Source organism: Leptodactylus fuscus, chromosome 3 (assembly GCF_031893055.1).
Source record: "Leptodactylus fuscus isolate aLepFus1 chromosome 3, aLepFus1.hap2, whole genome shotgun sequence".
Classification (NCBI taxonomy): Eukaryota; Metazoa; Chordata; class Amphibia; order Anura; family Leptodactylidae; genus Leptodactylus; species Leptodactylus fuscus.
The window spans coordinates 189,228,083-189,245,314 of NC_134267.1; the positions used below are offsets into that span (position 1 = coordinate 189,228,083).

At 42.1% G+C, this 17,232-nt stretch overlaps 1 protein-coding gene across 2 annotated transcripts in view; it reads left to right on the forward strand.

Annotated features, from left to right (window-relative positions):
- The window catches only part of LOC142198100 (glypican-5-like), a 185,564-nt gene that overhangs the window by 98,784 nt on the left and 69,548 nt on the right, over window positions 1-17,232 (forward strand). For both annotated transcript variants that reach the window (XM_075268930.1, XM_075268931.1), the window contains one exon: window positions 4,768-4,888. In XM_075268930.1, the coding sequence (XP_075125031.1) occupies window positions 4,768-4,888 (121 nt within the window). The remainder of the gene's footprint in view (window positions 1-4,767; window positions 4,889-17,232) is intronic.

The window sequence follows — 17,232 nt, forward strand, 5'->3', positions numbered from 1 at the left end:
CTGATCAGCCGTGTGCCATTTCTGAATATCCGCTTATTGGTGTGCTGCGCTCCCAGGGTCCGAGGGGCCTGATCTCTGCTCTTTATGAGCACCTGATTTACGCCAAGGTGTCCCTGACTGTGGCCCCAGCCCTGGCGCGCTGGCGCACCAATATTCCAGGGCTGACGGATGAGACGTTTCAGGACGTTTTGGAATCCTCCTTGTACGTTTCACCCTCGGCTAATAATAAGCTGATTCAAGTATTTATTTTACATCAATGTTATTTGACACCGGCCCGTCTATTTAAGATGGGTTGTCTATCTGGCCCGAACTGCCCCAGGTGTCCGGGTCCCCATGCGGATTTCTGGCACATGGTGTGGAGCTGTCCAGTTGTGCAGGCCTTCTGGAGAGGGGTGGTGGATCTTCTGACCGATGTTTTAGGCCGTCCTGTCCCGCTCTCTCCTGAGATCTGTTTATTTGGTGTGCTTGATGAGGAGTCGTGGCAACATCATATCCAGATTTTCCTTTGGGAGGGTCTGTTTTATGCTAGGAAAGCCATTGCCCTTAGGTGGATGTCCCCGCGGTCTCCGTCAGTATCCCAATGGCGGAAACTGGTCAATTCAGTCCTCCCGTTTAACCAAATTATATATAAGGGCAGGCGTTGCCCCCAGAAATTCACCAAGGTCTGGGGAGCGTGGTGTGCTTCTTCTGTTACTCAATACACTGCCCCCTCCATGCGCTCGGCGTTGGCTGCCTTCACGCCTTGAGGTGTATGACTGTTGGTGCCGAGTTGTCCAGTTCATGATTGTGTCACCATGTGCATGTATTGGGTGTGGGCTGGGGTGGGATGGCGCTGCGGCAGATCTTTGTTTGTTTGTTGTTAGTTTTTCTTTGTATTTTCTTTTGTGAACTTATTTGACTGTATTTTCCTGATTGCATCATTTGTTCTGTTGCATCTCCTTCAATAAAACAAGTAAAAATAAAAAAATCTCTGTGTTTGAAACCAGCTTAAAAAGATTTTGCTGATTAAGATGCTCCATACACAGAAACATCTTTTTACTCCCAGCCATGCTACAGATATGCCGAGGAAGGTCTAAATAGAACGAAATATCCATCTCTGTCAGCTCATCCGTCTCTTGTGTAGTTCTATGGAGTTCTGAGCTACTAGATTTCAGTTCTAAACAGAACAGCGTCGTATTCTATGCAGAGGAGATGATGCACGGGGGAATGAACATGCAACAAGGGGCGGTGAACGGCGATGACGATGCTGTGCTCGGAGCACAGGGGGAGCGCCCCCTGCGCTCTCTGAGCATAATTTGCTTATGAAAGTCAACAGTTTTTCACCGAAACAGTGGAGAGCACAAGAGGAAGAAAGACATTACTTAAATGTGATTTTCAAATGATAGAATCCCTTTAATGTTGCTGTATTTATAATTAATCTTAGTTCGCTCATTTCCCTATTACACACACATATACTGGAGTCATTTCATATGAAGCCTATTTGTATGTGTGGTTTTGGAATGATGGCCTAAAAAAGCAGTTACATTAAAAAATAAAATAAAAATTGATATATTGCCCTTGTAACTTATTCATGAACCAGAAAGTTTGGGATTTGGGACAAGAACAGCTACACTGTAGGTCCTTCCCATGGAGGAGTGTGTAGGATGCCCTCTTTTCCAACATATACCTTTAATGGAAGCCTGTGATGTATGCCATTGTATAGGGATACTGTGCTATACATCACCTATAGATTCACGGATAATATGTTTTCTTAGGGCTTGTTCACACGGAGTAAATGCGGCACGCAATGTGCCGCATGTACGGGACGTTTGTGCCGCGATTTTGACGGTGCATGTTTGCGGTCGCATTAGCGCCGTGTACACGCGCGTTAACGCGGCGCTAACGTGACCACAAACATGCACCGTCAAAATCGCGGCACAAACGTACGGGACATTGCGTGCCGCGTTTACTCCGTGTGAACAAGCCCTTATTGTATAACCCTGAAAATTGAATAATGCATTAGCTACTCTTTCCCATACAGGGATAAATATTACCAGCGGGTGTGACTGCCCACACCAAGGGAAACATTTAGTGCATGCTGAATGGAATTAAAAGTGTGAACACAGTCTTACTACCATTGTGGCGGTGGTTTATGGGTGCCCTCTGGATAACCGGAGAAAAGCATGCTCCACCTTGTCTGAACACTTAGCTGGCATTGAGTTTTTTGCAGACACAGCACATGAGAGGTGCTTAGTCAGTGGTAGAAAGCAGCAGGCAGAGGTTATAGCCGGGTACAGAACTCAGCACACGGGGGCTGGGAAAAATACCATGTATAAGCAAAGATGGATTACTCACAGGGCAACCTAGGCTTATAAGGTAATATATGTAAGGAGAGAGGTTCTTGGAGTGAACGTCAAGTCTAATGACTTGGAGCAAGATAACCTTCTGCTCACCTTTTTGTAAGTGGGTTAATTCATTGGAATCCACCTATAAAAAGAAACATTTTTCTGTAACGATCACCATTGGCTGTATTAGGTGATACAAAAGCTGTCTTGTGTCCAGTTAGGTATCCCTGTCCCCTCTCGAAGCATGCAGTCTCACTGACACAAAGCCAAGGCAGCTGCATCCTGGGATTTTTTGTGGCTAAAGAGATTTCAGTAATTTTAGTAATAAATGACCCAGGAATATATCCTATATACTCAGTGGCGTAACTAGGAATGGTGGGGACCCGTGGCGAACTTTTGACATGGGCTCCCCCGACCGACACCGACGCCGAAGACCTCGACCGACCCCCTCCTACGCATTTCTGCACGTTCTACTATGCTCCATAGTGGCCCCTGCACACAGTATTATCCCCCATAGTGGCCCCTGCACACAGTATTATCCCCCATAGTGGCCCCTGCACACAGTATTATCCCCCATAGTGGCCCCTGCAAACAGTATTATCCCCCATAGTGGCCCCTGCACACAGTATTATCCCCCATAGTTGCCCCCTGCACACAGTATTATGTCCCACTGTGGACACCCATAAACAATTATATTATACTATTTTCAGACCCCAGAGTATAATAATCGGAGACCCCGGGGAATAAAAACATAAAAAATTACTGTTACTTACCTGTCCCCCGGCTCCTACGCGGTTTTCTCCGCTGCCTTCTCCGCTGCTGTCCATGTTCAATGACGTCGGACGTCACATGACCCGGGACGCAGGCCGGGTTCATGTGACGTCAGAGATGTCAGAAAGGACGTCAGGAAGGAGGCCTGGCAGGATCGTGGAGAGGTAAGTAACATGTTTTTTATGTTTCTTACCTCTCCAGGGCCGCCGATCATTATACTCAGGGGTCCGAAAAGACCCCCGAGTATAATGATAGCAGCACTAGCGGCTGTCACCGGGCCCCTAATGTCCCGTGCCCTGTGGCAGCTGCCTCCGCTGCTATGGCGGTAGTTACGCCACTGTATATACTCTTATATTGTAGATAGAGGAGAAAGAGCAGCTGCTGAAAACAAAGGAAATGCTTTCCTGCATCTCACACACAAATGTCACATCAGAGCGGGAGAAAAATGGTCAGTACCTGCAACAGACCTCCAACTACAGGCGCAGCACTTTACATATGTGTGCATGTATGATGAAAATCCACGTGTAATTACATCTCGAGATAATGTTAGCAGACAATAAGTTCCTGTCTACAAGGGCCAGGCACCACCAGGATGTCCATTTACCGTACTTGCGCTTACCTCCAGATGACCTCATATATATGACATTTACTATGGCCTTAATCATTATACATTTACCTCTGAAACAAAGGTGACGTGCTGTATAGACTATAGGAAAAGGATAAACTGCTGGCAGACTTGGTCTTCACTTTACATTATTACATGCTGCTATTATTTGTTTTCTTTTTTACCTGTTACTTTATATACTTGTATATACTTATATAAGGATGAGAGTGGTATTTACCAAGCGGATACCTTCATGGGCTACACAAATAGTGATTTGCAGCATACTCCCTCGTAATCCCTATGGTCAGGTAGTCAGGAATGTAGCATTGATCCTATGGATTTTGTCACTATTGTCAATAGTACATTATAATGAGATTCATTTGATTTGGTTATTCTGAGTGCCTGGTCACTTAGCAAGGGTGGAAATAGTCCCTGCTCGGCAAGTGAGAAAGAGTATAGTGACTGGTAACCAATGAGACATTGGTAGCCCCCGCTAGTGGACACAGAATATCAATATCAGTCCTGGGGGTCTGACACCTAGCACTCCCATTAATCATGTGTTCATAGCAGCTTATATACAGAGAATAGAGCAAGAAGAACATAGCACAGTTGTCTGTGCAACGGCTGGTAAATGCAGTACCATGTCTGGCCACTACACAGAGAACAGCACTGTCTGCTTCCTGCACCATTCTCTCAGAATAGAGAGGGTCAGATGTAAGACCCCCATTGATGAAATATTGATGACTTATTCTAAAAATAGATCATCAATAGTTTTAGCCTGGAAAAGCCCTGTAGCCCATGCAGTATAAAGTCACATGAGGGTGGGTAATATAATGCACTTACTTTTTTTGCTCCTTTATATATTTATGTCAATGAAGTCATATCAGTACATTGGTCATCTTTGCTGTCATTACATTGGCCGTTTTGTTTGGTCAGTATTCTAGCGTGTTTATATGACATATCAATAGATAATATATATTAAGAATGCATGCTCAGCCAATAAATACTTATTTATCTGGTCTCAATATTTTTATATCAGGATTACATCTTTCTTTGTCTTTCCCATAGTTACACCAACCTTGTGGTTTCCAGTGATTTTAAAGATCAAGTAAATAATCCAGAAGTTATAGTCCGAGGGTCCAATGTCGTCATCAGCCAAATAATCAAGAAGATGCGGCTCTTCATCCAGGTAAGGGAAACAGTCAGTGCCAGGTAGATAAAGCCTGGTATGTCGTCTATACCTCTATACTGGCATCTCGTCCTTGTTGGTTTAGGCTTGCTGACTTAATAATAATAATAATAATAATAATAATACATTTTATTTATATAGCGCCAACATATTCCGCAGCGCTGTACAATTTGTAGGGTTCAAGTACAGACAGAAAGATACATTACAAAGAAAGTCATTTCACACAATGGGACTGAGGGCCCTGCTCACAAGAGCTTACAATCTATGACTTCTCTTCCTTCTCTTCATCCACCAGTACAATAAGGAGTGGTAGCATCAAGGGTGGAGGAGTTACATGAGCAGGCATCTTTTCTAAAAATTACTAGTATTCCAAATAATACCCCATCAGCAGCCTCCCTGCAGTAATACCGGCTAGGCTAGAGGTTTTCCAATCTTTTGGCATTCATAGCTGTGTCCTCCCCTCTCGATCCACAGTGATCGCCATTTCTGAACAGTCTAGGAAGGCCCTGAGAAGAAGGACTTGACTTGGATGTGCTCTTATAGGCAACACAGACGATCCATACTAAATACATCTGTTTTGAACTTGACTAAACTCCCAGTCATCTTGTGAGGACTACTACTCCCATTTTCTCAAAACCAAGAATCCAATCTCTATTGAAAGGGCATTAATTAAAATACTACAGTGTTCATCTCTGAAGTTCTTACTCCTTGTGATAGACAACATTAGACCATGTAACGTGGGTATAGCTGGACATGCACATTAGATAGCTATCGGCCGAATGTATGTTAGGCCTGTGGCTAGAGATGTGCTCTTCCCTGCTTTTTCTCTTGGCTGGCCATGTCCAGATACGAGTGTCATGAGATGATTAGCTTTTCAAGACAATGTTATTTCATATGCTACACATGTCTATGTATTGTTGTACTGGGTTGTATTGTGAACTGCAGCCCTTTTAGAGTATATGCATGTGATTAGGATTTACATATAGAAAATGTCCATTGATATGCACTGAAACCTTTGCAGAAAATCTGCAGCAACTGGCATGTATTTTGGTGCAGATTATAAAGCTATTTTTGTGGGTATTTCTATCCATGAATAATATAAAAAACACGAAAACTTGGTGATCTTTAGTAGTTGATACCTTTTTAACAACGAACATTTTCCTTTTATCCATGAATAAGAGAGATACACCGATATTACATCATTTCTGGTGATGTAATCTTCTTTACCATCTTGATTGTTCATACAGCACATTTTATATTGTCTCTGGTACCATCTCCACCTCCATTTTCCAGCACCCTATGGTAAAAGGGCTGTAAAAATGGGACAGGGGCAGCTCTGAGAATGGTAATGAGGACACCTAAAAGCATAGCACCATACACAGTGATAAACACAGATGAAATGGTGGCATTTTCTGTTCCTAACATTACATATTTTCTCCTTCCTATTATTGTATGTACAGATTTTGATGTGGCTTTGCTTGTGAATCTATACCATGTCTGTATATTGTGCACATCTTTCAGCAGTCTGTAGGCAAAAACTACATGAAATCCTTGCCTGTAAAAAAAGCAATAAATCGACATTCTGCAGATTTCAGAATCTGCACTATAGGTTTATTACTGTGCCAAAAAAATCTGCAGCATGTGAGAGAAATAGAATTTCTCATTGACTCATTACTAATGGACTACAGTGCAGATTTTCTGTATAGAAGTCTTCACAATAGTAGATAAGAGTCATTGGGGGTCCGATCACTGGGTCCCCCAGCAATGAGGAGAATGGAAGGCTAAAAGCCCCCTATGCTGCCTCCACCAGTGTGTTTGCATGAACTGCGCTCCATTCACTTCTATTGGGCTGCTAGATTTTGCATTCCCTCAGCCCCGTAGCAGTGAGTCAAAGGTACTTAGGCTTCATTGACATGGAGGAGACATGGGGAGACTTTCAGTCCCCTGTTCTTCTAATGGCTAGGGGGCCTAGCAGTCAAATCCCTAGCAAAATGACACTTATTACCTATCCTGTGGATAGGGGATATGTCTTAAATGGGACAGACCCTTTAATAGTGGACACATCTGAATTTCTTCTAACCCTCAGCTGAGCATCCATGTAATCTGAATGGGGAGAGAAAAAAGTCACTACCCAACACCCCTAGTAGCAGATTATAGCCAAAAGGATTTGACGAAATCAGACAACTCACCTGAAATGTTGGTGTAAAGCCAGAACAGCACTGCAGACATTAGAAAGTAAGGAAGTTTCCGCTTCCAATGTGTATGGCCAGTTTAAGATGTAATATTCCATTACTGTTGGTGGTATTGGCAGCTCTCAATCTGGCCTGCTGCTGAAATCGTTCCTCGCTCCGTGCCCGTGATTGTTCCGAGATCTCAGCAGCTGGGACGCCATATAATGAGTGTGTTGTTTTGCGTTGATGATCCACCAGCTCCGGCGTTTCGGCTGCTCTAAGACACCTAGCTTGCTCAATTATTATCAGCTTGCTCAATTCTCCTGAGTTCCACTTGAGGAGAAGTCTGTTGACTTCAGGCTACCTTCATAGCATGTTTAAAGTTGGGAAACTGCCAATTTGGATTAAAGGAGTTTTCCCATCTCAGTGTCTCAGTACGCTGCCTAGAGGACACAGAACACTTATGCAGATCAGATAATATGCAGATGCTTGTACAGAATGGACTCAGTGTTATCTGTGTGTTTACATAGAGAGATAACAGACCAGGCTTTATCAGCAACCTGCAATTAGCTAATTGTTGTGCAGGCAAGAGCAGTTTAATATAGTATATGAACATAAATTCATAACAGTCGTGAAGCTATGTCATTTACTGGGATAAAAAGTAGCCTATGTGTTAATCGAGGTTACAAACTAGCTTTGTGCCAAATGTCATCCAAATCAGTTTGGCCGTTTTTGTGTGATCGAGTAACAAACATCCAAACATGCAAACTGTCACATTTATAATATTAGTAGGATTACCAACGCAAGCTCTCCTTGTGCATTAAGTAACTGTATTACAGTTGTTTATACTGTAGTACCTACTAAAGTAAAAAAAAAAAAGCTAAAGAAGTGATACTTACTGACAGAAATAGCAATAGGGGAAGACACTATGTGATTCAGGTGACCCTAGCCTAGCTACCTGTGGGGCTGGGTTCTGGTGACAGACATCTTTTAAAGTGTAGCTATAGTTTGGAAATCTCCTAAATCTTATATCCTAGAGTTGTATTTTGTCTCCAAGCCAAATAACTCGTAGTAAAGAGTGACTTCTACAACAGATGTGATTTAGCAGCAGGTCTACAGACTGCAGATTGTCCTGTAACAGTCTATATTCTACAACCCATAAACACATTATAGACCATTGTAAAGACAGACCATAGTTTATCAAGAGGTTTCAGAGGATCCATTTATCTAGATGTAGTATCTTCAAGGATTTGTACATAATACAATTTCCCAACACTGTATTTGAATATGTAAATTGTAATATAAGTGTTCCACTTCTTCTTGCCCCAGCTTGCTTCAGGGTTAGGTCATATATATGCTGTTTTGCTACCAGGTGTCAGCAATGTAATAACCAGATCATTATTTTACACTGTCTGTAGGCGTAGCCAGCATGTAACCGATGCCTTACACTAGAAGATGCCAAACTTTTCAGCATGGGAATTTTTTTTATGTGGTGACACAGTTAGGTAATATGTTGGGAACCAATGACAGGTACATAAGGCAAGCCCAGAATACTGATAAAATTTCATTACATGGCTCTTTTCAGATGTCCTAGTAACAAGATAATATTATAGCCACAGTTACTTATTCATTGTATGTGCTACAGCGTCTTCTCATTATAGTCTGTCTTACTATTTCTCTTGGTCCTACTCTGTGCTAAATAAGAGATCTGCCATATAATATAAGATACTTGAGAGCGTGGGCACCACACCAGCTAAGGCTCTGTCTATATCACATTTATGTAATGTGGACATCTGTGATATGTTTGATGTATACAATCCTGTATGTGGCAAATGTGTCCATGGGGTTCCATGTATCTAATGGAGGACAAATGACTTGTAGTTGTGTAGTAATCTTAACTTGGGCAGAGAGAAAATCCAAGAGACAAGTGAAAGAAGAGTTTGCAATATGGTATAGCAGAGCAAAGCTTGAACTGATCATTAAGAATAAGTCTGTCTTGAATCAACAGTGAAGCTTGACTTGAAGGTCTAACTGAGTAAAACTTGCCAAGTGATGTATTAGTGAAACGGTAACAACTGGAGACCTAACTAAGAATTAACTAATTCTTAAACTAGGCAGTGTCTAGTTCTAGTTTGCCAAAATCAGCAGAAATAAATCCCTGAACGGAGGAACATGCTTGCTGCTTTTTAAAGGGCCAACGTGCACCAGTAATCCATACTCAGCCAATCCAGGCAGCCCTCCTCTATAGTCAACTCTGTCCACTGCATGGTGACTGAGCAATATAGGTTCTTGGGAGGGTTTGTCTACTGTGTTTTACAAGTGTACAGACCCTGGCATGTTTTCTAACTCCATTACCAATAGCTGACTTAGCTCTGCTGATCTTCTGTGATTAACCCCAGATTGTTTAGGACCTTTGACCCTGTGCTGCCCATCCTGACCTTCTGCCTGTTTATATACTCTGAACAAACTCTACCAACCCATACCATACTCTATCTGCCCATACCTGACCTCTCTACTTCCTGATCCTTCAATGCTTTGTAGCAGTGTTTTTTAACCACAACGCTACAATAGGTATCTGTGCACCGAAGTCCATATGGAGATTAAAGGATGAAAACCAGGCGGCTACTTTGCAACTCGCCTTTTATAATAATACTGAACTGTTTTGTTTAATAAAATTCCAACCGAAACCCAACCCTAAGTGAGCTGTTTTCCTATAAAAATTATTAATGGTTAATAATTTCCTGTCCCCGGATAATCCCTTCAATAATAAACTAAGAAATTCATATGTTTCTAACACCAAAACAGCAACACCTCATCCAATGGTGAAAAATGTGTGCCTATCCAATAGAATTGTCATATGTCACATTGATAAGTGTTGTGGTGGCAGCAGGGGGCTTCCTGCAGTACTAGCGACTGTGGCGACTGAGAGCCTGAGGACCCGTCTCACGTGTTCATTAATTCCTTGGGAAGGATTAGATAGAATACTGATTAATTCCTTGGTGTTTTCCTTCCTAACACTCTAAATAGCACCGGCCGTTTGATCATAATTTATATAAGTATCTTCTGAAACATCAAAGCCTCCAAACTACCAGTAAGTTTCCCAGTTGGTTTTCGCTCTGCTCATACGTTCCCAATGTATATGAATTTCTACCATTTTCCGTCCTGTATTGATTCAGCCAGCTCTAATTTATAGCACTTTACGGGGTCGCTGCAATAAACATCTGTACTAAATCCTGGCGCTGTACGGCTTCCATCTATAAAGGATGATCCTGTCCTACGATGAGACTGTAAGATCTTTGAGGCAGCAGGTTTTAGTGCAGATGTTCATAAGCTGCACTGGATTGAGTTATACTTGGAAATGTGTTCATTAATTGTTCGCCTGCATCTGAAGCTTGCTAAGTGGCGTCCTTTGAAGTGACACAGATGTACTGGTGCGGGGATGCGACAAACTATTTCCAACCAACAGCAGTTTGACATACTGTCATCACATATGGAATTTTTTTTTGGTTGGAAAAAAAAAATCGCCATCGTCTAGTTAGTTATAACTTATATTATATGTTATTTTTTTGTAAGCAGCTCATATGATATAATCATAGAGAGAAGATCCTGGCTCCATGACAACATCTGCCATGCAGTGCCTTGAAGCAGTGGGTGTTGTATCTTCCGTAATATGATTTCTCAATACTTTTATAGAGCGCTACAAAACAAACATCTATTAAATCAACCATGATGACCGTGATACAGACTGCAGGTGGGCACGCTGGCATCAGTTTAGAAGAGATGCCAATTACACATCATGGAAAACATAGTAGGAAACGGCATTCAGACAATTACAAACATGCATGCAATATAAGTTTGTAGCTGAATAATATCTAAACTCAAGTAGACAGGTTCGTCATACAAATTTGCAACCTAGGCTGTCAGTAACAGGCCAAGCTCATCTATCAGTACAGACGCTACAGCGATGCCTCCGGTCTGTGCGAGTCGCTACATTGGCTGCCTATTCCTTATAGAATAAAATATAAAGTTATCACCCTCATCCACAAGGTTCTCCATAATGCTGCACCTCCATACATTTCCTCCCTCATCTCTGTCTACCGCCCAACCCGTGTTCTCCGTTCACTCAATGACCTAACACTTACATCCTCTATTATCAGAACCTCCCACGCTCGTATACAAGACTTCTCCCGAGTTGCACCACTTCTCTGGAATGCTCTACCTCGGACAATCAGATTAACTCCCAATTTCTACAGTTTCAAGCATAAACTAAAGACACATCTTTTCAGACAGGCCTATCACAATTTCTAATGTAAACCCTTCCATACTATAATTAGAATCCCCAAAATTTAACCTTAGTCTGTCCCCGCTCCCACATTACCCCACATGACATGATGCCATTTCAGGCCAACTTTATATGTCCAAGCTCCATCCACATGTTAAAGGACACGACTGGTGACGGCTCATAAAGTTTTATGTTTGTGTAATGACAGTCACCTCTATTACAGCATTGTCTGACCTCCGTATAAGCAGTGCCGCCCCTGCTACCTCTTGTGTCACCTCCTCTACCTCATAGATTGTAAGCTCTTGCGAGCAGGGCCCTCAGTCCCATTTTGTGAAATAACTTTCTTTGTAATGTATCTTTCTGTCTGTATTTGAACCCTACAAATTGTACAGTGCTACGGAATATGTTGGCGCTATATAAATAAAATGTATTATTATTATATTATTGTAAAAGAAGTCCATTGTGTTATCGGGGTCCTTTCCTGTAAGCTATACAAGCTGTATTCTGACTCCCAGGTGACCTGTAGTACAAATCCCTCTTTTATGATATAGTAATATACACTGTGACTCCTACAAAGCCTTAGTAAGATTATACTGGCTGAAGTCTATACGCCCCACCCTTCGCTGTATGAATGCTGAAATTATAACAGGAACTCACGACCCGCCTTCCATTATAATCCTTTGTGTTGCATATTACTTACTTTCACCTTTTGGCGGTAAGAGCAGACTTGCATTGTCAATGTGTGTGTAGGTGGAGAGCTGGAGTCAGTATACAGTAAGAAGTGTTCAGAAGGTATAACTAGTCCGGATTTGCGCTTTTTCATTTCAACAATGGAGAATAATACTTCTGTGTCATCACGTAAAATGTGCCCAGATTCCCAGAGTGTAAATGTTTTCGTGAATTTCCCTACACGGTTCAGCATTTTCTTTTATTCATGCTGCGGTAAAGGGAATTATATTTAATGCAATCTAAAGCTCTCATATTGAAAATTACAGCTCCATACTATAGTGTGAATACTGCTGAGGCCCTGGAGTATTGCCAGTTTTCCATAATATAATATACTTTAGCTGCCAATAAAGAAATTGGAAATGGTCATGTATATAGAGATGTGTCATCCTAATGGTGCCATGACCCGGGTGACTCAGCCATAGAGAGTCCAGTCTTTATTAGCCCAGCAATCTAGTGATCCAGTGAAGCTGACCCTACACCAGTCAAATGCTTGTTCAGCCAACAGGTATTCCACCCGATTCCACCATATACATACAAGCTGTGCTGGTCCATGAGTGCATGTGAGCGGGGAGAAGGCAGTAAGCCAGTGCCAGACTCCTCTGCTGGAAACTTGTCTTTTCTTAGAACAAAATGATCAGGCATATTAAAATCCAAGTTTGATCCAACTTTCATCCAATATATGAATACAGAGACTTAAATCGGGATTTTGTTGAACAGTGCCAGTGGACCTCAGGATTAACGCTGGGAAGACCAAGGAGATGGTGGTGGACTTTAGTAAAAGGAGAAGTGCTCTGACCCCGGTGGAGATCCAAGGGTCATGCATTGAGATAGTCAAGACCTATAAGTACCTGAGTATGCTCCACAATAATAAGCTGGACATAGCTGATCACCTGGAGGCGCTGCACAGAAAGGGTCACAGCAGACTCTACCTGCTCAGGAGGCTGAGGGCCTTTGGAGTCCAGGGGCCTTTTTCAACTCTGTGGTAGCATCAGCCATCTTCTTCAGAGTGGCCTGCTGGGGGAGTAGTATACCAGCCAGGGACAGAAACAGACTTGACAGGCTGATCAGAAGGGCCAGCTCTGTCCTGGGGAGCTCCCTGGACCCAGTATAGGTGGTGGGTGACAGAAGGATACTGTCCATGGTGAGCTCCTTGCTGGAGAATAAATCCCATCCCATGTATGAGACCGTGACAGCACTTGGCAGCATTGTAAGTGACCGACTGCTTCACCCCAAGTGTGAGAAGGAGCGCTATTGGATATCCTTCCTCCCAACTGCAGTCAGGCTGTATAATCTACATCAGACCAAGGGAAAATCACTCCACACTGAGAACTAAATGATCCTGACGTCTTCTTTCTTTTTTCCTCCTTAGCTGCTATGGATTCCTAGTATTTTTCTCAGCTCATATGTGTCTCCTTCTGTATTATATTACTGCTAATATCCTGTATCTGTATTACTATGCTGCTGTAACACAGTGGGACTATTAAAGGATTATTTTATATGCCATTGGGGGAAAAGTCCCAATACACATTAGGTGGTTAATCTTGTCAGACTCAGTGGGTTTGACTGACAATAATCGACAATGTATGGCCACCTTTAGGTGCAGTAGCCATCCAATAACTAATGCCCACTGCTCAATCACAGTGGTGATGTATCCAATCTTCAATAATATTCTACTTGATCGCAGTGATGCTGTATCCACTATTCAATAATGATCTCCTCGATTAGAGTGGTGCTGTATCCAGTCCCCAGTAATAATATGCTAAATCACAGTGATGCTGTATTCAGTCCTCAATAATCTAGTGCTTCATGACGATAGAGTTGGCTGGTGAAAAATCTGTTGTTCACAATTTGAGGATTCAGAGGGTGCACAGAGAGTTGAATACAATGGTAAAGCAGGTAGCCATCTGTTCCCTGCTTCACCATTCAGCCTCTGTCTCTGTTGCCCTTACTATATTATGCCACAAGCAACACAGACTGGACTTCAGGGGAATATTCTTTTTTGTGCATTTTACTGTGGGGGCCACAAGAAGGGGACATTATAGTGTAGGGTTACAATGAACAGGGATTATTTATACTGTGTGGGAGCCACAATGAGGGGGCATTGTACTGTGAGGGGTTCACAAAGGTGCATAATGTCCACAAAACTGTACTTTGTGCAAGCCACAAGGGGGGCATTATAATGTGTGATTGGCACAATGAGGACTTTATACTTTGTGTAGGCGCCACAAAGGGAACATTATACTTTGCATGAGTATTATGCTGTGTGGGGGAGACAATATACTGTATGTGGCACTAAGGGGCCATTATACCAGGTCAGGGCCATATAAGAGACATTATATTGTGTAGGATCACTAAGGACCAAGGGAGATGCAGACAGGCTAGAAGCATGACTTATTATACATACAGTACATTTACAGAATCCGATTTTGTCCTCTGGAAGTGGAGGTATACATTACTATTGCCCCTAGCAGTACAGTATAATGGCCATCTATACAGTAGCAATACACATGATCAATAGTTTATGGATAAGAAGACAATTCATTGCATTCTGCTGACAGATTCACGGGGCAGCAGCTCGAAATCTGAATTATTCTCTGTGGTTGTATTGTAACATTGTTACTGCATGCAAAATGAACGTTGCTGACAATTAAAATAATTTATTTTTATTTTATTTTGTTCAGTTATTTTTACATGTTTATAATCTTACTTTTTGGCACCATCTTGAGAACTCTTTGGTATTTACTGCTATCCATTACATTATATTTTTTTACCTTAATAGCTTCCAGGAAACCCTTGCATTTACCATCTGAAGCTTCCTTTTATCAATTTCGTAAGTTCAAGTGTATAGAGGCAGTGTTAATCCTCCCGTGCTTCATTCCATTTTGGGGTGGGATAGGGAGGTGAGAGGTGGGGATGGTATATATACACTAGGGATCCTTCAGCAGAGTGTGTGCACAGTAGAGCCTTAACAATACCGCACTAACAAGCCTCACAAATAAACACACATGACATTTTATCATTTCATACTCGTCCAAGTTCCAGCAGCTGTGGTTTGTACAGACACCTGTGTCTCTGTACAGGGGTCAGGCATGTCTAACACACCAAGCTAAAATGCCTTTGTGTACAAAGCCTAAAAATCAGATTTTCCTGTAAGTCATTAGTTCCATGAGTAAGCATTAGTGGTTTATACAGCTGTATGCAAAAGTTTGTGCACCCCTTGTCAAATTACACTTTAACTTGATTTTCTTGGAAATGGCGTTTCAGCAACATTTGAAGAAAAATACCGTCATTAAAGGGTTGGACAGGAATCTTCTTATATGGCCTATCCTTAGCATAGGGCATAAATATCTGTTCAGTGGGGTGCAACATCCAGCCCCACAAGGATCAGCTGTTCAGGGCCGCTTCCAAAGCCCATACTATTCACAGCACGGAGTTGGAAGCAGATACCGTAATTCCAATCCCTGTATAGTGACTGGGTGTCTGTACTGCACTTCAGCTCCCATTGAAATCAATAAGAGCTGCAGTACTGCCGCGAAGACACTGTACAGGGGATTGGGCCAACTGCTTCTCCATGCCGTGTATAGTAGCTGATCCTTACCAAGGCATCTGCCCCTCACAAATCAGATATTTGTGGCCTAACCTAAGGATAGGCCATTTTAAAAAAATTCCTGGCCAACTTAAGCTTGTCCTGCAATTTTTACTGCTCTATCTGACAGTATAATATGATAGAAATAGAGAAGCTGAGCTCTGCAATATATAGGGTTATATGATCTCGTATGTATGGAACTTGCAGTCTATCGTACAACGGCAGATGTTGGACCAACTAAACAATTTCAGCCTTCAACCAAGAGCTCCTGTGTATTACCAGCTTTAGGCTAGCATGTTTGATGTTATGTAAAACCCATAGTTTTAGGCTATGTTCAAAGTTGCATTATTTAAAGGGGCTCTATCATTGGGAAAAGTCATTTTTAACTAATCACAACCTTGCATAGCCTTTAGAAAGACTATTCCACACCTACCTTTAGTATGTAAATTGCCTCAGTGGTTTCTGAATAAGTCTGTTTTTATTCATATGCTAATTAGACTGGTGCACGATACGTTGTGCACCCCTTTGATATTCTTTCCTATGGGAGGCTGCTGATGATGATGACTCAGCTTCCTGTTTGCAGACACATAGGAGATAATAGGAGAGACAAGTGCTGCTGGGAACTTCCTGTGCTGGCTGGAAGCTCATTAGCATATGAATATAAACAGACTTATTCAGAAACCACTGAGGCAATCTACATACTAAAGGTAGGTGTGGAATAGACTTTCTAAAGGCTATGCAAAGATGTGATTAGTTAAAAATGACTTTTCCCAATGATAGAGCCCCTTTAATCTGTTGTTCAAATTCATCCTAGGAAGGGCCACACGGTGGCTCAGTGGTTAGCACTGCAGCACTGGAGTCCTCGGTTCAAATCCCACCAAGGGCAAAAAACCATCTGCAAGGAGTTTGTATGTTCTCCCTGTGTTTGCATGGATTTCCATCCCATATTCTGAAAAAACATACTGATAGGGAAAAATGTACATTGTGAGCTCTATGTGGGGCTCGCAATCTACATTAAAAAAAAAATTGTCCTAGGATCAGAGCAAGAAACTGAAAAGTTCACAGCTTTACAGAAGCAGCTTCCACTTTATCATTCATTCTAATGTTAAAGAAAGAAATTTCTTCCATCTGTCTGGTTGGCGATGGCATTAAACATTAGATAGAGCCCTGTCCACAGTTGAGTCCTATAGGTTAATCTTCCATTTGAAGAATGAACAAACATGATGGAAGTTTCTATCTTTAAAGCTGAAGCCCCATATAGTGTAAATCCTGCAGTTTGACTCTGACGGAAACACGACGGTAAAAACCACAGAGTTTTACAGTCCCTGCAAGTGGATGGGATTCTAGTAAATTTCATTCACACATTGCAGAAAAATACCCGCAGCGGATATGCTGCAATTTCCAAAACCATTTTTGGAAATTGCAGCATGCCATATATACCGACAAAAATGCTGAAAGTTTCCATATAGTGAACACAACAGAGGCAAATATGAAAACAAACCTGACGAAGCCCACCTGAGCGCGGGTGAATCGCGCCTCGGGCTTGAACGGTATAGGTATGTGTGGCAGATAGCTA